Genomic DNA, 21,071 nt, shown 5'->3' with positions numbered 1-21,071 from the left:
CTAAAAATCTATGGGGGAAAAAAAAAGATTCTGTGAAGGCAGAGAATTTTCTTTAAAGGGGGATACCAATGTTTTACAGAGCATAAGCAAATAAATTCTTTTGGTATTTCTGAGCAGGAGGAAGAATTAATTTATTCATATAATTCTTCAACTAGGTGCAAACATTGGCAATACTACCAACAGTAACATGGTTACTGCCCACATGGCATTTACTTTGTACCAGGCGCTGTCCTGCACCGTTATCTACCTCACTCCATCTTCACAGCAGGCCCGGGAGGTGGGCACTATGTTATCCTGGTCTAACGAGCAAGGAAGCTGAGGTGAGCCCACGCCACACAGCGAACTATGGAGCCCTAAATTCTGTCTCTGAAGAGACATAATGTGGTACAAGGGGAAGGGTACCAGACTAGGAATCTGTATTTGAACTTCAGCTCCACCGCAAACTATCCCAATCTGGCAAGTCATTTCCTCAACGTGAAAGATGAGGGGGTTAAATTAGGATGCTCAGAAGATTCCTCCTTCTCTAAAATGTCTGATCCTGTGAACAATTCTTGCCTCAGAATATAGATCAAGTTCAAGTCAGCACCTCGAAGGCAGCGGCTGAGGCTCGAACATCACCTGGGTCTTTGGAACACCAGGCCCAGCCCGCCGGGTGCTGCGTCTCAGACAGTAAGTAACGGGTCAGTGTGAGGAAGTGCTGACCTGCTGTTGTGACGCATTAATTTTTTTTTTTTTTTTTTTTACCAAAAATAAAAATCCAAAGAGAGAAAAGAGAAACCCATTAACAAACAAGATGAACTATAGAAACAAACACAGTATTTATGACCCACATAGAAAACTAAGCAATCCAGAGAGCATTATGTGGTTTTCACAGATACTTATTTTGAAAAGCACATGGCTTGCCCATGACCAAAGCGGTAATCATTTGAATTTTTGGCTTACTGACTAGTTCCGAGAGCTAAATTCTGGCTTTGTTTGTGTGCTGAGAAAACAAAACATAATCCTAAGTTTTTGGAACCGCTTTTATTTTTCTTAATTTTTGAGAAAATTAGACCCTACTGACATTTGAATGAAAAATTCAAATCAATACACGATTCCTACAGGCACTCTTATTTTACAGATGGAAAAAAAGGGCCCAAGTACCTTGTTTGGGGTCACAGGTATGATGACAGAAGCAGTGAGAAAATCCTGGGCTACTTCCCAGCATGATGGCCTAGGGGTTCAGAACATCTGAATCCAGCAAGTAACCATCTCCTGAAAGTTAGTTGGGGTTGACTGTGAAATTCCTTCCACTTTTGCTTATTGGGTGCGCTGGTACTGGAAGCTGGACTGGAGACTGACCATATTCCTTCAAGGATCCTCAGCATTTGACCAGAACAAGCCTCTTTTTGAGGGAGCTCAGCTTTCTGACCCGTGTATTTAGACCTTCCCAGGTCAGCAAGCCAGCACTCAAGGAACACGGACATTAAGGAGACCAAATGCCAGTGCAGAGTCCACTGGAGTTCGGTGCCTGATTTCTTAGGATGCCAATAACTCATTATAAGCAAGTCCCCTCTAACTCAGGCCAATCCCACAGGGGGTTGGACTGAAGGTTACTCAGTCCACAAGGACTGGCTGAGTGGCTGGAAGGTCTGGCGGCGGCTGACTCTCCTCTTGTTTATTAGTACCATTTGGGAATTTAGATGTTTGGGGGTGAAGCAGAGCAGAGCATCCAAAGTGTGAGCGGTGACCTGGCCATTTATGTGCAGTTTCCCATAGAGCTCGTCAAATGTGGCCAGAAGGGCAGGCACATCCTTCACTTTTCCCCTCACTTTAGCCAGCTGGAAAACACAAAAAAGCAAATTATTCCACCGATGCAAGAGTCTTCCCTTGTTCTTTCTATCCTCCAAGAAGCAGAGACGGAAATGTAAGTGTGTACCTAAAGAGACAAAAAACAGGGTACTGAGGCACACAGACATATGGCTAGCTTCAGGTTTCCACAAGCTACACACCAAATTCAGAACCGGTGCTTGAAAATCATGCCCGATGTCTTTTAAAAGGGATGAGGGTTAAATGGCACAAATGGGACAAATGTATCCAATTTAATGACCAGAGCAGGAAGCAAGGCCAAATTACATAGCGCTTTTTTTCAGATAAAAACAATGAGTATTTTTCAATGTGGAGTTTGTTTGGATGCTTCAGTCATATGATTGAACAACATGTTGATGGACCAGATCTAAGGTATGACTGGTTAACACGTGTCAGTACTGCACATACATGCACATGACTGTGTACTTGAAAACCAGTGCCCCAACTTTTCTAACATATTTCAAAAGGATCTGGGTGGATCACTACCTACACAGAGCTTAGACCTCAAACAGAAAGAAGCTTTACATTTAATCATATCCTCCAGTGGCATAACATCACCTGTCTAACAGCGGGAGAAGCCTTTGGGTGGAAATGAGGAGATGGGACAGGACTGAGAGGCAGTGGTGTGGCAGAAGGGAAAGCAGCCACTTGCCCTCTATTGCCAGTCCCACCATCTCAGAACAGAGAGGTTGCCCTGTGTGACCATCTCTCTAAGGAGGTAGCCTTCTTTGAGTTTTGTTTTTTAAAGATTTTTTATTGATTTTTCTAGAAAGAAAGAACGGAGAAGGAGAGAGAGAGAGAGAGAGAGAGAGAGAGAGAGAGAGAGAGAGAGAGAGAGAAACATCAAGAGAGAAACATCGATGTCAGATCAAAACATTGATTGGCTGCCTTTTGCACACCCCCTTCTGGGGATCAAGCCTGCAACCCTGAATGGGAATCCAACTGGCAACCCTTCAGTGTACAGAGCAACACCCAACCAACTGAGCCACACCAGCCAGGGCAAGGAGGGGGCCTTTTTAAAGTGTGCCCTTTACCTTTTAATGATTTCTGTAGCAACCACATACTCACCACTTCTTCTGAGAACTTGAGTTTTTTCACAAATTTTGATACACTTTCATCTGTGGCATTCTTTAGTATATCTATCAGGTTTTTCAACATATTTGACTGAATATGGATCATAAGCTGAATAAAAAGAAGACAAGTAAAACAAAACAGAGCCAGTTACAGAAGCCTATATTTATAGGTATCTACCCCGTTTTCATGCTACTTCCTAATCAGTTGCTTGCACAAGTTCAAAAAAATGCTTCAAATGCATGTCCACCAGCCAAAACTTGTTTTCCAGTGACAAATTAAAGTACCACAAATGCAAGATTTGCCTAAGGATAGAAATGGAGAGAACATAGATTTGGGGCTGGATTCCCAGCACGGGCAATTATTAGCTGTGTGACACTGGCCTGTATTTAATCTCTCTTTCAATTTCTCCATTTGTAAAATGAGGGGAGGAAACTTTACATCTCACATTTTTAGTTATTGTGAACATTAAATAAAATGCTAGCACACAGGTTTTACTCAAGTAACATTACTATCACTTTCTTCCTATAGCTTCTAGATTCAGAGGCTCTGACTGTCAATCTCGACTCTAGGGTAAATAATACCTTTACCTTTTTTCATTTATTAATTTTTGGTTGAGAGATTCCAGGAGAATGGGCTGTTGCAGGTAACAGTGGAAGCTTGTTAAAATCCTAGTGAGGCACCTCTATTTGGGAACTTTCAAAACTGGGCACTGCACCTGGCTTTCAAAATGGTATTACTAACTACCTTGCATCAGACAGAAACACAACATTTTCCCCCCTTATCACCAATATTTATTAGAACAAATATAGAAAAGTTTAAATAAAATGAGAATAACTCAGAATTTACCAACTAATGTTAACCATTGTTTGTAATTTCATGTATTATCTTTCAAATATATTTATTTTCCCCAAATTTTGATTCTCCTTTTTGTCAATTATCACACAAAGAACATTATCTTACAACATTAAAAACAAGATTTTATAACAAAAGGAACTCCCTTTATAATGATGAATGTGCATGTATAGCAATCCATCATATAAATAAAATAATACATCAAATAAATTAACACCATGCTTTATCATATTGGTAAATGTGCATACATTTTTTAAAAATACACTTAATTTCTCAGAATTCCCAGAAGTGAAATTACAAAGTCAAAAGCTATAAATATGTTTAAGGGCTCTTGATCCTTAGGAAAGGTAATATTTTTGGAAGAGAGATTCCTTTTATATACCAAACTAGCTAAGTTCTCTCAATAGTCCATTTCTAACATTTTATGTTTGTTGAGCAATTGAATAGGATAAGGGGTTATGTTTGGTCCTGCAGAACAGAATGGAATGATATTAAGTAGACTAAATCCCAAGGCCCTGATCTAAGTTCAATGTCCCAAAACACAGGCAAAATCATGAGCATACCCTTTGTTGGGGGATAACCCTCCAGGGTGCCTCACATTTGAGCAGAAGCAGTGATAGGCTTTCTTCCAAACTATCTTCTCAAGGATGTTTGCATAACTAACAGTCTGGGAAGACAGATACAGTGTCTCACCCAGAGCAAAGGGCAGGGATTTTTACTGCCCATTATAACATATTTGGGTTCCCCAAATTCAGGGTTCCTCTCTTAAAATGTAACACCCAGTGTGCACAAGAGGCATTATAGACCTTCACATCATCCTATGTCAGTGGTCGGCAAACTCATTAGTCAAAGGAGCCAAATATCAACAGTACAACGATTGAAATTTCTTTTTGAGAGCCGAAAACTGACTTCTGCACATGGGCCATGAAGTTTCAATCACACTGTAGGTGCGTGCCTGCATGTAGTATTTTGTGGGAAGAGCCACACTCAAGGGGCCAAAGAGCCACATGTGGCTCAAGAGCCGCAGTTTGCCGACCACTGCCCTATGTAACTGAGGCTCAGGGAACTAATGCAAAAATGCTAATATTCTTGCTACTCCTGTTGCTATGCATAAACAATGTCCTTCGCTTCCTGATGTCTTATATACTCTACCAGCACCCATGAAACTGTAGCAAGTTAACTCATAATTTGGCTGGCAATGAACTGGCCGATTGAAGTCAAGGGCAAGTCTACTTTTGTTAAATTCAGCATCTCCAGTGCCTGGCGCCTGGTAGACCCTCAAATTAATGAAGGAGAAGGGGAGCACAGCACTTTTCAATGATAAACCTCCTGCAGCTCCATCTACAAACTTTTAATGATGTGCTCCTGTAAGATTTCAACTTTTCTTCCCATTTTTTCCTAATTTCTCTCCTTGCCTCCAGCAACTATCTCTGATATTCAGTAGGGATTTCAAGAGTAAAGTTCTATACCTTATGAATATACTAATGAAGGGCAATATAGATGAGGCAGTTACTGATGAAAGACAAAGAGAAAATTTAAAGCTAGGAGCTTGTCTCAAACTGAGGTCTCAGGGTGCAATTAAGAAAAGCTACATCAGGGCACAGCACATTGCTTTAATCTTACAGATGTCAAACAAGTGGCTAGGAAAATTGAATTAGCAAGGAGTAAGGGAAATTTGGGTAAGAAAAACTATTAACACATACTTCCTACCCTCTGATTTTCTGAGGTTTTAGGAAATGCTGATAAATCATCAGATACCTTTGACCAGAAAAGAAGCTCTAAACATGCCAGAAATTTGCATTTCTTTATTCTCTTATTTTTTTTTTAAAGTTTGCTATATTTGAAGTAGAATATCATAGCGTGGTAGAGACTGTTAGTTTTCTAAACAATATCTATTGGCCTTTTTTTTTTTATTTTTTTTTTTAAATGACAGAACCCCCTAATTTTAACTGATTCTATGACATATGGAACTCAAAGGCTCTATTCCTCAGGTTTATGGAGGTTATGGAATGAAGTTCTGGACAATAAGTTATAAATACCAATTTTTGGTTGAGACAACTGGGGAAGCACCCTTAAAAGGTGCCAATTTCTTTGCCCTCTCCAGTCTTCCTACTTCTTGCTGGAATTGCAACACAATGGATGGAAGTCACGTGCTTAGGATGGTGGTGTGGAAATACAGAATGAGGCTGGGTCCCTGAGGAGATCATGGAATGTCACACCAGACCTAGACTGACCACCTCCGGTTTTCTCCATGAGAGAAAGAGAACATCTCTAATTTGGACAGACTCCTGTGTTTTTAGAGTCTACATTGCTCCCACCCTAAAGCAATTCTTTATACATACAGGTGAGGTGTTGCCACCAAAGGATTTATGAGCAGTGAGTCCTGTCTCCTTTCCTACCTCTGCAGCCTAACTGACTTCCCAGCATGAGCTAGAATTTTAGGGTGACCTTGATAAGTATAATAGTAGAAAAGGGCATTAAAGCAATCACCTGTGTCAATAAATAAATTATAAAAACAGCGAAACTAACCGCCTGTCAATTCCCTTGCAAGGTAATTCAATTCCAAAATTAGTCTCCATCTGGAGACTACCAGGTTTCTAGAGAAATGGTTAGAAATTAAATAGAATCAGTGGAAAGTTACCCTGTGTTGGTCTCTGATATTTTCAGATGTATTTGAAAGTATAAATCAATCCTTTGATATTGAACAGCATTGCTAAAGAGAGGGCCATAGTGCTTTTGAGATGCATGGGTTTAAATTAAAACTAAAAGGACAAAGTCAACATAGATGTGCTTTGATTTTACCTGCTAAGTTAGTTCAATATATAACACATATAGCTGGGAAAACGGGAAACCAGACCCTCTGGGTCATATTGGCAGCAGGAGCAATTTCAATGAAAGGAAATTGAGGGGGAATAATTGGGTAAATGCAAATTCCAACTGGCAGCAGAGAAAGATTTTAGTATAAGGCATAATTTTTAAAGTAGATCAGGAAAAAATTTCATTTATTCTTGTTATTACTGATTGAACAGACTCTCTACTCAGCCAAGTTGTCAGGTTTCCATTTCTTAAAAAATTAACAAATTGTCCTTAAGGATTCCAAATAGATGACTCGGTCTTGGAGAAGCTAGGCCCATTAAATCATTCTCCCCAACCCCCCCCCCCCCAAAAAAAAAAAACCTGTACTAATAACAGAGACCCAGAATCTGAAAGATTATTAAATCTGAGAATTTCAACCATTTCTTTTTTCATCAGTCCTGAGGAAGATGAAACAGGCTTATATGGAAACTAGAAGCCCGGTGCGCAAAATTCATGCACAGGGGGTGGGTCCTTAAGCCTGACCTGCACCCTCTCCAACTTGGGAGTCCTCAGGGAAGCCCTCTCCAATCCGGGAGCCTTGATGGCTTAGGCCCACTGCCCGTGGTTCTCTGCTCTCTGTGAGGCCTGGCCGCTCTGCGCCCGCTGCCCAGAGGCCCTCCATGGCTGGGGAGGAATGCTTGCCTTGTTGCCATGGTGACAAAGCAAGCTTCCACCAGGCCACTCTTGATGCCCACTCTCAGCGGCAGCACCCCCAGGACTGGGAGACTCCAGCGGGGCTGAGGGGACTGGGCACCGCCACCTTGTGGCTATGGGCACTGCCATCTTTGTGATGGAGTGATGGTTAATTTGCATATTATCCTTTTATTAGATAGGATATGAGAAATTTAGATGGGACATTTTTTTTAAAAATATATATTTTATTGATTTTGTACAGAGAGAAAGGGAGAGAGATAGAGAGCTAGAAACATCGATGAGAGAGAGTCATCGGTCAGCTGCCTCTTGCACACCCCCTACTGGGGATATGCCCGCAACCAAGGTGCATGCCCTTGACCAGAATCGAACCCGGGTCCCTTCAGTCTCCAAGCCGACGCTCTATCCATTGAGCCAAACCGGTCTTGGCTAGATGGGACATTTTGAAAAATTTCCCAAGTGAAAAAAATTTTTTTAAAATATATTTTACTGATTTTTTATAGAAAGGAAGAGAGAGGGATAGAGAGTTAGAAACATCGATGAGAGAGAAACATCAATTAGCTGCCTCTTGCACACCCCCTACAGGAGATGTGCCCACAACCAAGGTACATGCCCTTGATTGGAATCGAACCCGGGACCTTTAAATTTCCTGAAAAACATGTAATTCTGTGACCCAATTCATAGTCAAGATTAGCTCAAGGTTCATCCTTGCCTGAATCATGCCCCATTCCACCACATTTACCAGCTGCCTTTCCTTCCAGCTCTCAGAGAAAAGGGGCTGGTCCAGCGCCTGGCTTATGAGTGCACCTCCCACCTTGCTCAGATTTCTCCTTCTATCGTGAGTGGTCAGCTTCACTCTCAAGAGGCTCATGTTTTACTTCCACCAAAGCACTTTCTCATTTGGAAAAAAAAAATTACTACATTTCATAACAACGCGAGAGACAGTCAAGGACTGAACTAAATGAGGAATTTAAATGCAAAGGCACAGAATATGTGCACCAAAAGCAGGTTCCATTCTTGACATCCAGTCCTATGTTCTTTTCATTATTCAGGAGGAGCAGAGAGTCCCAGTCCTGGAGAAGAGACATGGCCCTTATCCCTGCAGGTCTGGGTCGGGGAGACCCTGGGCTTTGCAGTCAAACAGATTTATTGGTGTTAAAACCTCGACTCTGCTATGTAATTAGATGTGAGAAAATTGAGTAATTTATTTACCCTTTGAATCTTCATTTTCATATGTATAATATGAAGACAAAATCCTGCCAATCTCACTCCCTTCAAATCTCACCACTAATCATTGATCCCCACAAACTTACATCAACTCTAATAGTCCACATAAAACTCCTCTCACCGCACTTGCCTATATTTCTTTCCTATGATGCTATGAACCATTTGGAATCCTAGCAATGCTACTCCTGTCCAGTCATGAAATGAGGGTATCTGCAGACACTTACATACTTGGGATCCCCAGAGCTCTCCATATCCAGTAGTAAGCACGGAAGGTAAAATACATATGGCGCCTCCCAAATCTGTATGGCTTACTGGCTGCTCAGATGCCCTGACTTCTGGACTTGGGACCTTTGCTACCTTGGCCTCCCAGACCTGCTTGAGCCTATGAGCTTTTCAGGCTTTCCCGCCCACTTGGCCTGCTTAGGCACCCAGTCCTAGGACAGGAAGAGGTAGGTGACTCTATTCACCAGGGCAGATGGACCATGGCTAGCTAGCAGCAAGACTGAACACAGACATGTATTGAGTGAGCACTATTTTATGCAGCATAGTATACTCCATGAGTTAGGTACATGGATAAGATACAATTTGCAAACAGGTTTCTCTCAAGCCTTAGTAAAGAGACTGGAGGGTCTACCCCTCTTCTCTCTACATCTACCACCTCTGTAGTCATGTATTAATACCTATAGCATTTAGCCATGTCTAATATCTGAGCATATCTACATTCCCCACCTATTAACAAACTCCTGGAAGCAAAGGCTGTGTTGACTCTTCTCATACTGTAACTTTCAGAGTGCTCAGTAAATGAATAAATTGAATGAAGCCCTTGGGAAATCAAGTCATTGTGCACAAAAACTCTAAACATCATTTTAGTACATTTATAGCCTTTCTTTAAACCATAAAGAAGTCACTTACATTTAAATTAGCACAGATTATGCTTTCTGGTATCATGATTTGAGAAAAAATAGATGCAGCTTTTTCCACTTGGTTCTGGAAAGAAGAAAAATAAATCATACCCTAAGTCACATGAACGTTACAATGCTATCATAAAGATCCTTTAAAGATGTCGGGATATTCCTGTTCATGGTGCACCAGGGTTTTGAGATCCACAAAGAAAAAGAGTTTTTTGGTAATCAAGAATGCACATTCTATAAAATGTGTCCAACAGTGTCATGTTACTAAATGTTCTAATACCCTCCCAAAGTTCCAGTTTTTAAGAGGGAGGCATAAAGTTTACATTTTCTCTTCTCCCACTGTAATGAAAACAAACAAACAAACAAAAAAAAACACCACCACACCCATCTTTGACAATCTCTGACATAATCAGAGCACAGGAGAAACCTCAGACCACAGAAGAGGTGGGAATCCTGGAGATGGAGCACAGGTTGTCTAAAGCAGCAGCGAGAGGAGACCACTGCTGCCTTTCTCAGGAAGAGCCCAGAGTAATTCTCCGTGGTGAGGGGCACAACCTGAAGTATAAAACCTAAATTCCCATTTACAATTATGGTAACAGAGTTTAGGACTAGTAATGAGAAGTTCTCTGGATCCGTTTGGTGGCAAAGATGAAGCTAATCAAGGAATTACGTAGATAAGCCATATTTGCAGGAAGCAGTATGTCACTATGACAGCAGCAAAGAGACATTTCATTGAAAACCAATTCCATGCCCATTCCCAACGGCCAGGGAGAATAAAGCCTGTGCATATTTGTAGCTTAAAGGAGTTCACATTTTCGTAGACTTCGGAGCAGGATATCTTTCTTAGGAAGGGCTCTTTAAGGGAGGAATTCCAGGGTCCCAGCTTTAACACTCCTTCACTGAGGTGTGAAGATAGGGAGTCCTGTCTTCTCTCTGGGCCTCAGCTGTTTCCATTTGTCCGGTGAAAGGGCGAGGCTAAAAGATGGCTAAAGTATTTTCCAAATAAGAGTATTTGGGTCTAACTATGAACTATATGATGGACCCCAGTTCCACAATGGGCTCATTGTGGGAGTCCTCGGTCATCTGAGGTGTTTCAGCTTTGGAGAACATTAAATTGCACTTTTTCTAAGAACATCACATTAGTAAACAGATTACTCAACATTTTCATTTTCATTAAATGAGAAATTTCTCTCAGAGGCCATTGACCCTCCATAAGATCTTAGCCAGTTCCTTCAAAACAGCAATGCATGTCATGCCCTTAACTGTAAATGAAAACATTTTTGGGGGGCATGGGTATAGAGGCAGGTTGCCATGGCACCAAAGGCATTGGTCTCTTTATTTTCTTTGATACAGCCAGAGGGGGAAAATAAATAAAAGAAATGAAAGCGGTAACATCCTTCCCATTCCCAATTCACATATGGGCACCCGAAGCCTCACCTGATTCAGAGCTAGTGCCACAGCAAAATAGGACGCTCTCCTGGGAAGGACTTCTCCTTTGATTAGGGCTTCTTCCCGTAATGTGGTGCAGACTTTAAAAGACTCAGGGCTATTCTAGAAGGAGATGGGATTGTTCAATGCCATGAAGTTTTAAGTTGAATAAAATAATTAACAGTGCTCAGTATTTCAGATTTCCTTTTGCAAGAATATCCCAGAGCCTATCTCAAGCCCGTTAAATGATTAAGAACCATATAGACTATTTGCAAATATAATAGACCAGGTTATCTATATGTTAGCAGCTCAAATCTAAACTAACTTTATTTTTAAAGCTCTTTGTCAATTTTCTGACTTGGGGCAGTTTCACCTTGGGTGGATGGGTTTTTACACATCAGTCCCATAACATAAAAGTATAAAGATTCGGCCTGATTCTATATAACATAATAGAGGAAAGCTCAGCAACACAGGAAAACTTTTCCTGAGGGGATTTCCAATCTAAAAATATCCACGTAAGTCAAATATCTGAAACCATGAACACCAATTTGAACATTAATCATGAGAGAATCCCAGAAAATCAGAAAACTGAAGGACAAAAACAAACAAGAACCCCTCCAAGAATGTGACTGAAGCACAAGCCAGCAGACAGCAATGGGAAAGCTGAATCCTCTCCTTGGCTCATGCTATAGGAAGACTAGGTTGTGAGAGCGGCATCAGCTTTGCATCTATGCACAACTGTCATGACACAACTCACAACTCCAACGCTACAGTAAATCCTGAACTTAACGAGAGAGGACAGTTCCCAGACTGGCCCGGAACTGGGAATGGCTGAGCAGTTCGATTTTCACCTCCAGATTCCACGGAGTGAAACACGTTATTCCTGGGCACAGCACAGGGGAGAAAAGTCAGTGGTAGAAGTCAATTCTCCCCACTTCAGTATACACTCAGGGAGGCCTCTCTAAGTAGGTCAGAAAACTGTATGTCACAGTGCTGAACAGCTGATGCTCACGCGCTGTGAGTTCTGCTGGCTTGTTTCACAGGATCACAGGAAGGGGTGCCTGGAAAGGAGCATCTAAAAACCTCAGGCCAAATCCAGCCTTTGGCTAACATGTTTTTTTACCCCTTTAAGGTTTACAAAAACACAAAAAAAAATATGTGACAGAGACCACAAGTGGTCCAAAATATTTATCTGGCCTTTTACAGAGTAAGTTTGCTGACCCCGGAACCCAAGGCCCTCACTTCACAAATGAGGAAAGTGACTTGTTAAAGCCAGTTAATGCTAAAATTGAGACTAGACTCCAAGTTTTTTAATTTCCACGTTAGTTTTCTTTCCACTGCAACCCAACTCTCTCTCCTGTTTGGGAAAATTGACACTGCCTCACCTTTCAGGCAAGTCCAATGGCCCATGTTCTTCCACCTTGCCTGTGTTCCTTTGTTTTCACATGAAAAGGCTTTGCTAAGTTTCCAGAGTTTAAATGGCAGGAATGACTATAGTTAAGTATGGACTCTTAGTCAAAGTACTATCTCAGTTATCATTCATTCATTAAATGATGAAGAGAGTTTCTCTGTGTAAGGAACAATCCTGATACAGTAATGACATATGGATTTATAAGTCATGCTTTCCTCAAAGAGTTCATTTGAACGTCACATACATTTATTAAAGACTGGCTGTGTACCAGGCACGGTGTTAGGTGCTGGCATAACAAGAGGCCTTAAGGAGCTTACACTCTAGTGGTGTAACAATGGGCAGTGTTATGTGTCACATACATGACAAATAGGGTAGCTTTAGGAATATTGGAGGAGATTCCAACTTAGGTGATTACAGATAAATTCACAGACGAGGACAAAGTAGCCCTCGAGTTTGCCAACGGGGGACGTAAGGTTGCCATGGGAGAGGGCCACAGGGAAGACTGGTCTAGCAGAGTCCAGCAAGAGCCTTGTAGCAGGACCACTGGAAAGCAGAGCTTGAGCCCAGCATACTGTTTCTTGTTTCACTATCTATACAATTGCCAGGGAAGGGTGAAAGGAATGAAATTGCTTTTCCCATAACAAAACTGTCTGACATGGCTGACTTAACTTTTCTAAAAACGAACACATTTAAAATGGAAATATCTGCACCAGATGGAAAACTGATTTTCGAGGAACTGAATTTTACTGCAGAGAGGGAAAAAAAACACCAAAATCCTTTTTCAAACGTTATTCACAATGTTCTAAAGGTTAACAGGAGATAGGCTTACCAGTTTGTAGCAAATTGCAAAAGCAAGGACATAGGTATCTTTGTTGAACTTCACATCTTGGTTTTTCATCTCGATCAATACTTCCAAAGCACCTGCCGAAAGTAAGAAGGAGGCCAGCTCGTAAGTACAGTCAAGTAAATTCAAAATCTTCTACTGCTGATACGCAGAGTTCTAATCAGCACCATCCACTAAAAGATGTATTTAGCACAATAAAAGCTATTTGTCAAAGTCATTTAGCAATGAACTAAATTTCAAAATTAACAACACAGGAATAACTAATATTTAAAAACCTATTATAATGTCAGCATAAATAAAATGTGGGGTGTTTAGTTTAAGGCCTGACATGAAATGCAACAAAGTTTTCACACATAAAGAATGAGGTCTCCCTAATTCAGATACTCAACAGGAATGTTAAGGTCATTTTTGTATGGTCCATTGCTTTTTCTAATGGGTATACAGGCGAAGAGAGCAGAATTTTTCAGCAAACATAAATTACAATACTTACTTTTATATTTGCCTTTGATAAATAACATGTCCATCAAAATATTGAATGACGTGGAGTCTGAGAAGAAACCTCGTAATTGCTAATGAAGAAAAACAATACAGTTTGTTTAAAATTTAAAACTATTAAGGGATTATTATCTTTATATTGCACCTTATCTGTCCAGGACTTATTTTTGTGCACACCTTATTCACTGGGCCTCCTGAATTCTCTAATAAGTTTTTGATACACCAAGGATTTCTTTAAAAAAAAATTTAAATGCTGCCCACTCTATTGGGTGTCATGCCTTTGGCAATGGATATACTGGTAAGAGATCTCTTCAGAAATACGGTGAAAAACGGTGGTCCTGCCACGTTTAGGAGAAAAGAAACAAGCCAATCAGCCCTGGTGGGGTGGTCCTGGGGCCTGGGTGGCAGCATAATAACATGAAATGGCAGCTAAAAGTACAGTTGAGGACTAAAGCAGGAATGTCTAAAGTAACTTCTTTGGCAAACAAAACAGAGCTGATTGTTCATTTTTTAAAATAATTCACTTTAATCATCATAATTATTATTTAGTGAGTAATAATTCACTAAACATTTTTAAACATTCTCAATGTTGTTTCCTTGAATGCCATGTGCCGCTGGATGCCTCGCTCCAGTTTGTCTTGTCTGAGAGCCACTGAGCAGCTCCCAAGAGCAACAAATGATACACAAGACACAGAGCCTACCCTGGAAAAATTCTGCTCTCTTCGCCAGTATACCCATTGAGAAAAAAATATGCTCAAACTACTCCAGTGGGCTTCTCACCTAGTGGAGATTAACTTAAAGTATCAATGAGAGCCATGAGGAAGAATGGAGCAGGACAGAGGGGTAGAGAGGTGATGGGAGGGGGTCGGGAAGGCTCTCTAAGAGACCTCGATGCAGTACAAGAGAAAGGCCCAGTGATGCAGGTGAGAGCATTCCAGTCTCAGGCCAGAAGCTTGGCATGTCTGAGAAAGAACAAGGTCCAGAATGAAGTGAGCAAGGAGGGGTGGCAGGAGATGAGACACCATAAAAGGTCCGCCAGATAATGATGAGGGGCCTGAATTCTATTCTAAGTGGGATGGGAAGCATCAGAGCAGCCCTGTCCATAGAAAAATATTGCAAGCCACAAGTGGAACTATGTAAGTTATTCTAAATTTTCAAGTAGCCTCATTAAAAAAAGTAAAAAATATGTAAAATCAGTTTTAATAATGTTACTTAATGCACTAAATCCAAAATATAATTTCCACATGTAAACAATACAATCATTAAAAAGTACTTTACATTCGCCAAAACCGGTTTGGCTCAATGGATAGAGTGTCGGCTTGGGGACTGAAAGGTCCCGGGTTCGATTCGGTCAAGGGCATGTACCTTGGTTGCGGGCATATCCCCAGTAGGGGGTGTGCAAGAGGCAGCTGATCGATGACTCTCTCTCATTGATGTTTCTAACTCTCTATCCCTCTCTCTTCCTCTCTGTACGAAATCAATAAAATATATTTTTTAAAAAAGTACTTTACATTCTCCTTTTTATACTAAATATCTGAAATACATCATGTACAGGGTGGGGCAAAAGTAGATTTACAGTTGTGAGTATGCAAATCAGTTTATTCCTGTATTATTACTTTCCAAATGAACAACTGTAAACCTACTTTTACACATAGAGCCACAGTCCAAGGGCTCCAGAGATACATGTGGCTAGTGGAAGCAGGATTAGGTTTTATGTCATTTGACTGGAATCCAGTTTATCCCACTCCAGGAAACTCACTCATTCCTGAATGTTTCACACACAGGTAAGTAAAAACAATAACAAAACCTTACATTCACTTTCTGTTCGTTTTTGTCACTATACTCATGGCTATGATTTATTATAGTAAAACTTTTGTTTTCTTTTAATTACAACATTAAGACCTCCACATTATAAAATAGTCAAACAATACAAAACTGTTTAAAGTAAAAAATGAGAATTTCCTATACTTTTATCACCTAAAGATAAGCAGCAGTTCAGTGTTTATTCTTCCATATTTTTAATACATATACACTGAAATGTAAAAATGTACATATATTTCTTCTTTTAGAAAAAAATATGCTCAAACTACTCCATACTGTGCTGAAATCATCTCTTCTCTGCTAATATACTACGGTCATCTTTCTAATGCGTGAGTATTTTTAAAAGAGGGACAAGCCGAGAGTTAACAGCTCCACCATGGACAGAACCTTTTATAGGAAAAACAGTAAGAGGCAGAAGGACAACTTAGTTACGGCGGTCCCTAAAAATACTAACATGTCCCAGGCGGCCACCCCCAACCTCAAAATTTAACCAATGCTTCTGACAACAGACAAATTTATACTGTCTCAGCGTCCCAGTTTCTTCATCTGTAAAATATAAATAATAATAGTATCTCGCTCACCAGGGCTATTGTGGGAAACATTTGAAACATATAAAGTGCTTAAGCCGAGGACATAGTAAATATTCAATAAGTAATTTAAAAATAATTATTGCTATTATTGTTTTTAGGAAAAGAAAACTGGAATAGTGAAAGCATCTTAAAGATAGAAAAGCCCTTTTCAACGTGGCTTTCCGCCAGAGTAAAGTACAAAAAGAGGAGAGAGACACAAGTGCAGGACAGGAAAGGCAATCTTTAAATGGCAAGTTGTCTTTAACTGTCTGCAGCAAAAGCTCCTCAAAAGGAGGATGTCAGTCCCAGGTGGACACACAGCCGAGGTAGGTAGATCCCTTGCAATCTGTACTTACACCTCTTCCACACCTGTATAAAGAGACCTATACCTCTTCATAGGCACTGACTCCAAAGAAACCTTACAAAAGCGGGGAAGAGCTCATTCATTCAGCCCAACAGCCTTTTTCTTGTTTTTTTGTTTTTTTATATTTTATTGATTTTTTACAGAGAGGAAGGGAGAGAGATAGAGAGCTAGAAACGTCAATGAGAGAGAAACATCGACCAGCTGCCTCCTGCACACCCCCCACCGGGGATGTGCCTGCAACCAACGTACATGCCCCTGACCGGAATCGAACCTGAGACCTTTCAGTTCGCAGACCGATGCTCTACCACTGAGCCAAACCGGTTTCGGCACCAACAGCCTTTTTCTAATAAAAATCTGTATATGGGTGATAGATGCCTTTCCTAACATTAAAAACACTTTATCCTCAGCACGAAGAAATCACATTGGCGGGGAAGGCAATCAGAAGACAATCACCTGGTCTTTGATGAGCTCCACTGCAGAGTCCTCAAGATTCAACTCGTAGCACAACCTCATGAAAAGTGGTCCAAACTTATACTCTCCCAACGTGACACTTCTGTTCTCTACATAGTACCTGTTAATAAAAATGATCCAATGAGCCAAATGGGACGCAGGGAAAGGAACTGACAGACCGAGACAATGCACTTGGCTAGGTGTTAGGGACACAGCACAGTCTGGAGGGGAAGCTTGCAGAGCTGAAGTTAATCGGAGGAATCCTGGAGCGCAGAAATACCCTAGGTGTTTCAAGAAACAAATAAATGAACAAGGTGTGCTGGAGGCCCACTCACCCTATGACACGAGAGAGGGGAAAATGTACATTGGTTGTTGGTAAAGTGAGATGATTACGATGTACACAAGCAAAAACATTTATGCTATAATACTAATTAGAAAACAAAAAAATATCATTACACACACACACACACATATACACACAGTAATAATTACAAAGTAATAAATAAACCCTATCAAAATAATAATTATCTTTGTATGAAAATAATTGATAGGGATGTATTTTCTATCTGCAGTTGGAAATCCACAATGTTAATTTAAAACTTTAGTCATATGTGACTTTTCAGTGCCCCAAGTCCTGTGTTGTTCGAGGGTGAAGAGTATATCAAGATATTAACAATGGTTTCTTAGAAGTGGTAGATGGGCCCAGAGGCGGCAACCATCAACTTCTCCTCTCCCTGCAGGAGCAAGCTGCTCCATCCATCCATCCATCCATCCATCCATCCATCCATTGGTGAAATCCTTTCCCTCCCGGTGAATCTGGGCGGGCAGGACTCTTGCTTTGACCAGGAGTATGCATCAGAAATGAAGCTGTGCCACTTCTGGGAAGCTCTACAAGGCCTGCAGCTTCCACTTGACCACAGGCTAGTGCAGCTCCAGCTGACTCACGGATGGTGAGACACTGCAAGGAGAGGAGGGCCATGTGGAGGGGCACTGAGGCATCGGAAATGCAGGTGAGGCCTTCTTAGACCTTCCAGCCCAGCCCAGTGACCTGCAGATGAACGAGTGACTTCAGTCTACACCAACAAAGAACCGCCCAGTTGAGATGGGCCTCAATTCCTGACCCACAGAGCTCTGGGAAATAATTAATAATGGCTGTTTAAACCAGAGTTCTGGCGTGGTTTGATATGCAGCTAGAGACACCTGAAATAGCAACACTTGTAATATATTTGTTCTTTCTACTTTTTTGGTGTTTTTCTTATTTTTTAATTTTCCTTTTTAAAAATAACATAAATTTTTTCACATTAATGTTCACTATAGACAAGTTGGAGAAATCAGAGAAGTACACATTTAAGACAGACAAAAAATATAAAATGTGCAATTCCCAGAAAACCACAGTTAACTTTTGGTATATATCCTTCCAGTATTCTATATATGAATACTTTATATTTATTCCTATAAATGTATAATATAAACGCAGGCCCATGTACAGAAATATATCTTTAAAGAATGGTGAAAAGGAGCAATTTCTGAAATGAAGCCCATATTTTCTCCCAAGGGAGCAAAACCTTTGCTGGGATTCTTAACAGCAGACTATGATTTTGTGTGAGCTCCTTCTGACATGGGAAACTCTGATAAGGGATCAGACACCACAGAATAGGCGTACATCTGGGAAAGGGAGACTAGTTAGGAATCCACTGGTCATCCACGTGAGAGACACTGAGGCCTGAACTGAGACACTGGGAACAGGGACAGAGAGAGGAAGGCTAGAGAGGAGAGACACCAGGCACGTGGAAGCAGTCGGATTTCTTATCCTGTCAGGGAGGGAAGCAAATGAGATTAGGGGAAAGAGGCTCACAGATATCTGCCCTGAGAAACTGGTCAGTGCAATGGGAAACACAGCAAAAGGAAGACATTTGCATAAGTTGAATATGATGACCTAAGGGACGTGTAAGTGGAGTTAGTGAGTAGGCTGCTATTTCTTGGAGCATGAATTATCTGTTTTCCTACCCCCAGCACCTGGTATGTAGTAGGAACCCAGTAAGTGTTTGCTAGGAGAATGAATATAAACGTCTAGAGCTCAGGGCAGGCATCTGGACCAGAGATTTGGCAGTCATCTGTGTATAAGTGATGAAATTGCTCAGGAAACGGAACAGAGTAAGAAGAGACAAAGGCCGGCAGAATTCTAAGGAAATGCCTCACCTGTAAATGACATGTTTAGCCAGTTCCACGTCGTCACGGGACTCACATAAATGAAGTAAGGTTCTCAGCTCCTCCTTCAAGATGAGCTTGTTCTGGGTCAATTTCTCCTCCAAGTTGCTCAAATAGGTTTCTGGAAGAAAGCACAGTGGGGTGACCATCATTGAGGTCGACTGTGTGCAGTGTAACCTCAGGGAGAAGGGAAGCCAGAACCTGGCACATGGCAAGGGGACACTGAGAGGGCTCACAGCCTCGCCGCTCCCTCAGGGCTGGTCCCCTCGAGCAGTGTCAGAGATGGTGTCCAAAGCCTCTGTGTCACAGGGGCAAAGCCCAGGCCCCACGCAAGACTTTCCAACACAGAATCTCTGGGAACAGGAGCACAAGAATATGTATCCTATATAATAAAATAGTATGCAAATTGTCCCCTCAACTGGACAATTGTCCAGGAGTTCAACCAGGGGGCATTGAAGGAAAGACTGAATAGGGATAGACAGAGAAAACTTGAATGACAGAACAATGAAAGAATTAACAAAACAGATTCAATTACCTTTGGTACCAGGAAGACTGTATGCAACAGCCACCTTCTTTTGCTGAAATGCTTTTAATTTCACAATATTATCTGTAAGTAGATATCTTTTAGCTAGAAATTAGAGAAAGAAAAATATCATTTTGACTGTTTTATACTTCGCAAATGACTGTCTCTAATAATTGATTCACTTAGTATAAATAATTCATCCTGATAGGTACAAATATAACAGTCACCCTGGTGGGGGGGGGGGGGGGGGAGAGAATCTCCAAACTACCAGGTAATGCAGATCCTTAGCAAGACAAGTTATGTTTATGTGTGCAAAAGGAGCTAGTGATTAATGGTGTATGGGGATGAGATGGCAGGAATCTATAATAGGATCTGAGAGATAGACTTTCACCATCTGGTTAAGGGACAAACAAGGGGATTTTAAAACAAACAAACTAAAAGCTATTGTTTAAATGCAAAACAAGTACATCTTGTTTGGGCTTATCTAGGTAGAAGGGTATATAGTGCAGTGGAAAAAGCCATAGGATGACCACTGGAATCCCCAGTCTTGTCATTTGTGAAACGAGGAGTATGGCCTCTCACATCTGGACTCTCAGGAACCTCAATACATATCAGAAATCACTTAGCAGAAAAGATGAGTCTGGGAAACATCACCACTTCCTTAGGATGCCAGGCTGTGCGTGGCGTGGAGCTTGGCCAGAGAATCAACCACCAAAAGGTAACAATCATAACGGCTTTATGGAGAGCCAGTCCATATAAAGGGTGACAGCAGAACTCTACCGTGGGGCTGCCTGTGTTCAAATCCCTCCCCTACCACTTCCCTCTAACCTTCTCCACATTAGATACACTTGCCACTTCCTCCCCTGTAAATGGGGAAAAGATTGTACTGACACTAGGTGTTGCAAGAAGAAAAGGAATGACTGTAAAACATTAGAATAACACCTGATACACAGTGCTCATTATTGTAACACTCATCGGCACTTCCAAGTTCATTTTCACAAAGACAGTAAGGGATCACTGATTGTACAGATGAAGGAGCCTGTTCAAGGTCTTTCCAATTGTGAGCTGCAGAGCTGGGGGGGACTCTGCTCCCAAACTCTGCGGGGCACCACACCCCAGGGGGATGGATGGGCCCCCCCTCGGAGGGGATAGCACAGCACCAAGGTCAAACCCCCAGCCCGGCTGTCCTTGGGGTCCCAGGCCCATGGGTATCCACGAACGACACCCAGGGGTCATCGCCGCACACGCACGCGAAGCCACGCTCGGCTGCCCCAGGCCAGTAAGTGCCGGTGGCGCTGTCATGTCTCCAGCGTGGTGCTCGCCGAGGAGTGTAAAGGGTCCCTTCGGTCCTCCCCGCCCCTCCTTCCCGGCGCGAGCCCGCGGGTACCTCCGAGGGGGCAGCGGCAGCAGAGGGAGCCAGCGCCTCCCACCCCAGCCAACACCCAGGACCGCAGCGCCCGCAGCACGGCTGGCTTCGGAGGCCGGAGTGCGACAGCCATGCCGTCCCGGGCAGCACCAACTGCGGGAGCCGGGGGGGGG

General features: G+C 41.8%; 1 protein-coding gene across 2 annotated transcripts; it reads right to left on the bottom strand.

Annotated features, from left to right (window-relative positions):
- Positions 1–801: 801 nt before the first annotated feature.
- PTCD2 (pentatricopeptide repeat domain 2) lies at positions 802–21,057 on the bottom strand. Of its 2 annotated transcripts, none has more exons than XM_084880441.1 (10): positions 20,920–21,057; positions 19,545–19,637; positions 19,001–19,130; positions 16,805–16,922; positions 13,593–13,671; positions 13,088–13,179; positions 10,857–10,970; positions 9,421–9,495; positions 2,917–3,030; positions 802–1,820 (listed from the first exon to the last, which is right to left on the bottom strand). In XM_084880441.1, exons 1-10 carry the CDS (start codon positions 21,029–21,031, stop codon positions 1,593–1,595), a joined length of 1,155 nt encoding a protein of 384 aa, XP_084736567.1. In that variant the 5' UTR covers positions 21,032–21,057; the 3' UTR covers positions 802–1,592. The 2 variants fall into 2 exon arrangements, with proteins under 2 accessions (XP_084736567.1, XP_084736568.1); XM_084880442.1 differs by having other exon boundaries at positions 1,004–1,820; positions 9,421–9,492.
- Between the last annotated feature and the right edge of the window lie 14 nt (positions 21,058–21,071).

The sequence above is a fragment of the Pipistrellus hanaki genome (genome assembly GCF_964339955.1).
Source record: "Pipistrellus hanaki genome assembly, chromosome: 4".
Classification (NCBI taxonomy): Eukaryota; Metazoa; Chordata; class Mammalia; order Chiroptera; family Vespertilionidae; genus Pipistrellus; species Pipistrellus hanaki.
This window is presented reverse-complemented; position numbering and strand designations above follow the sequence as displayed.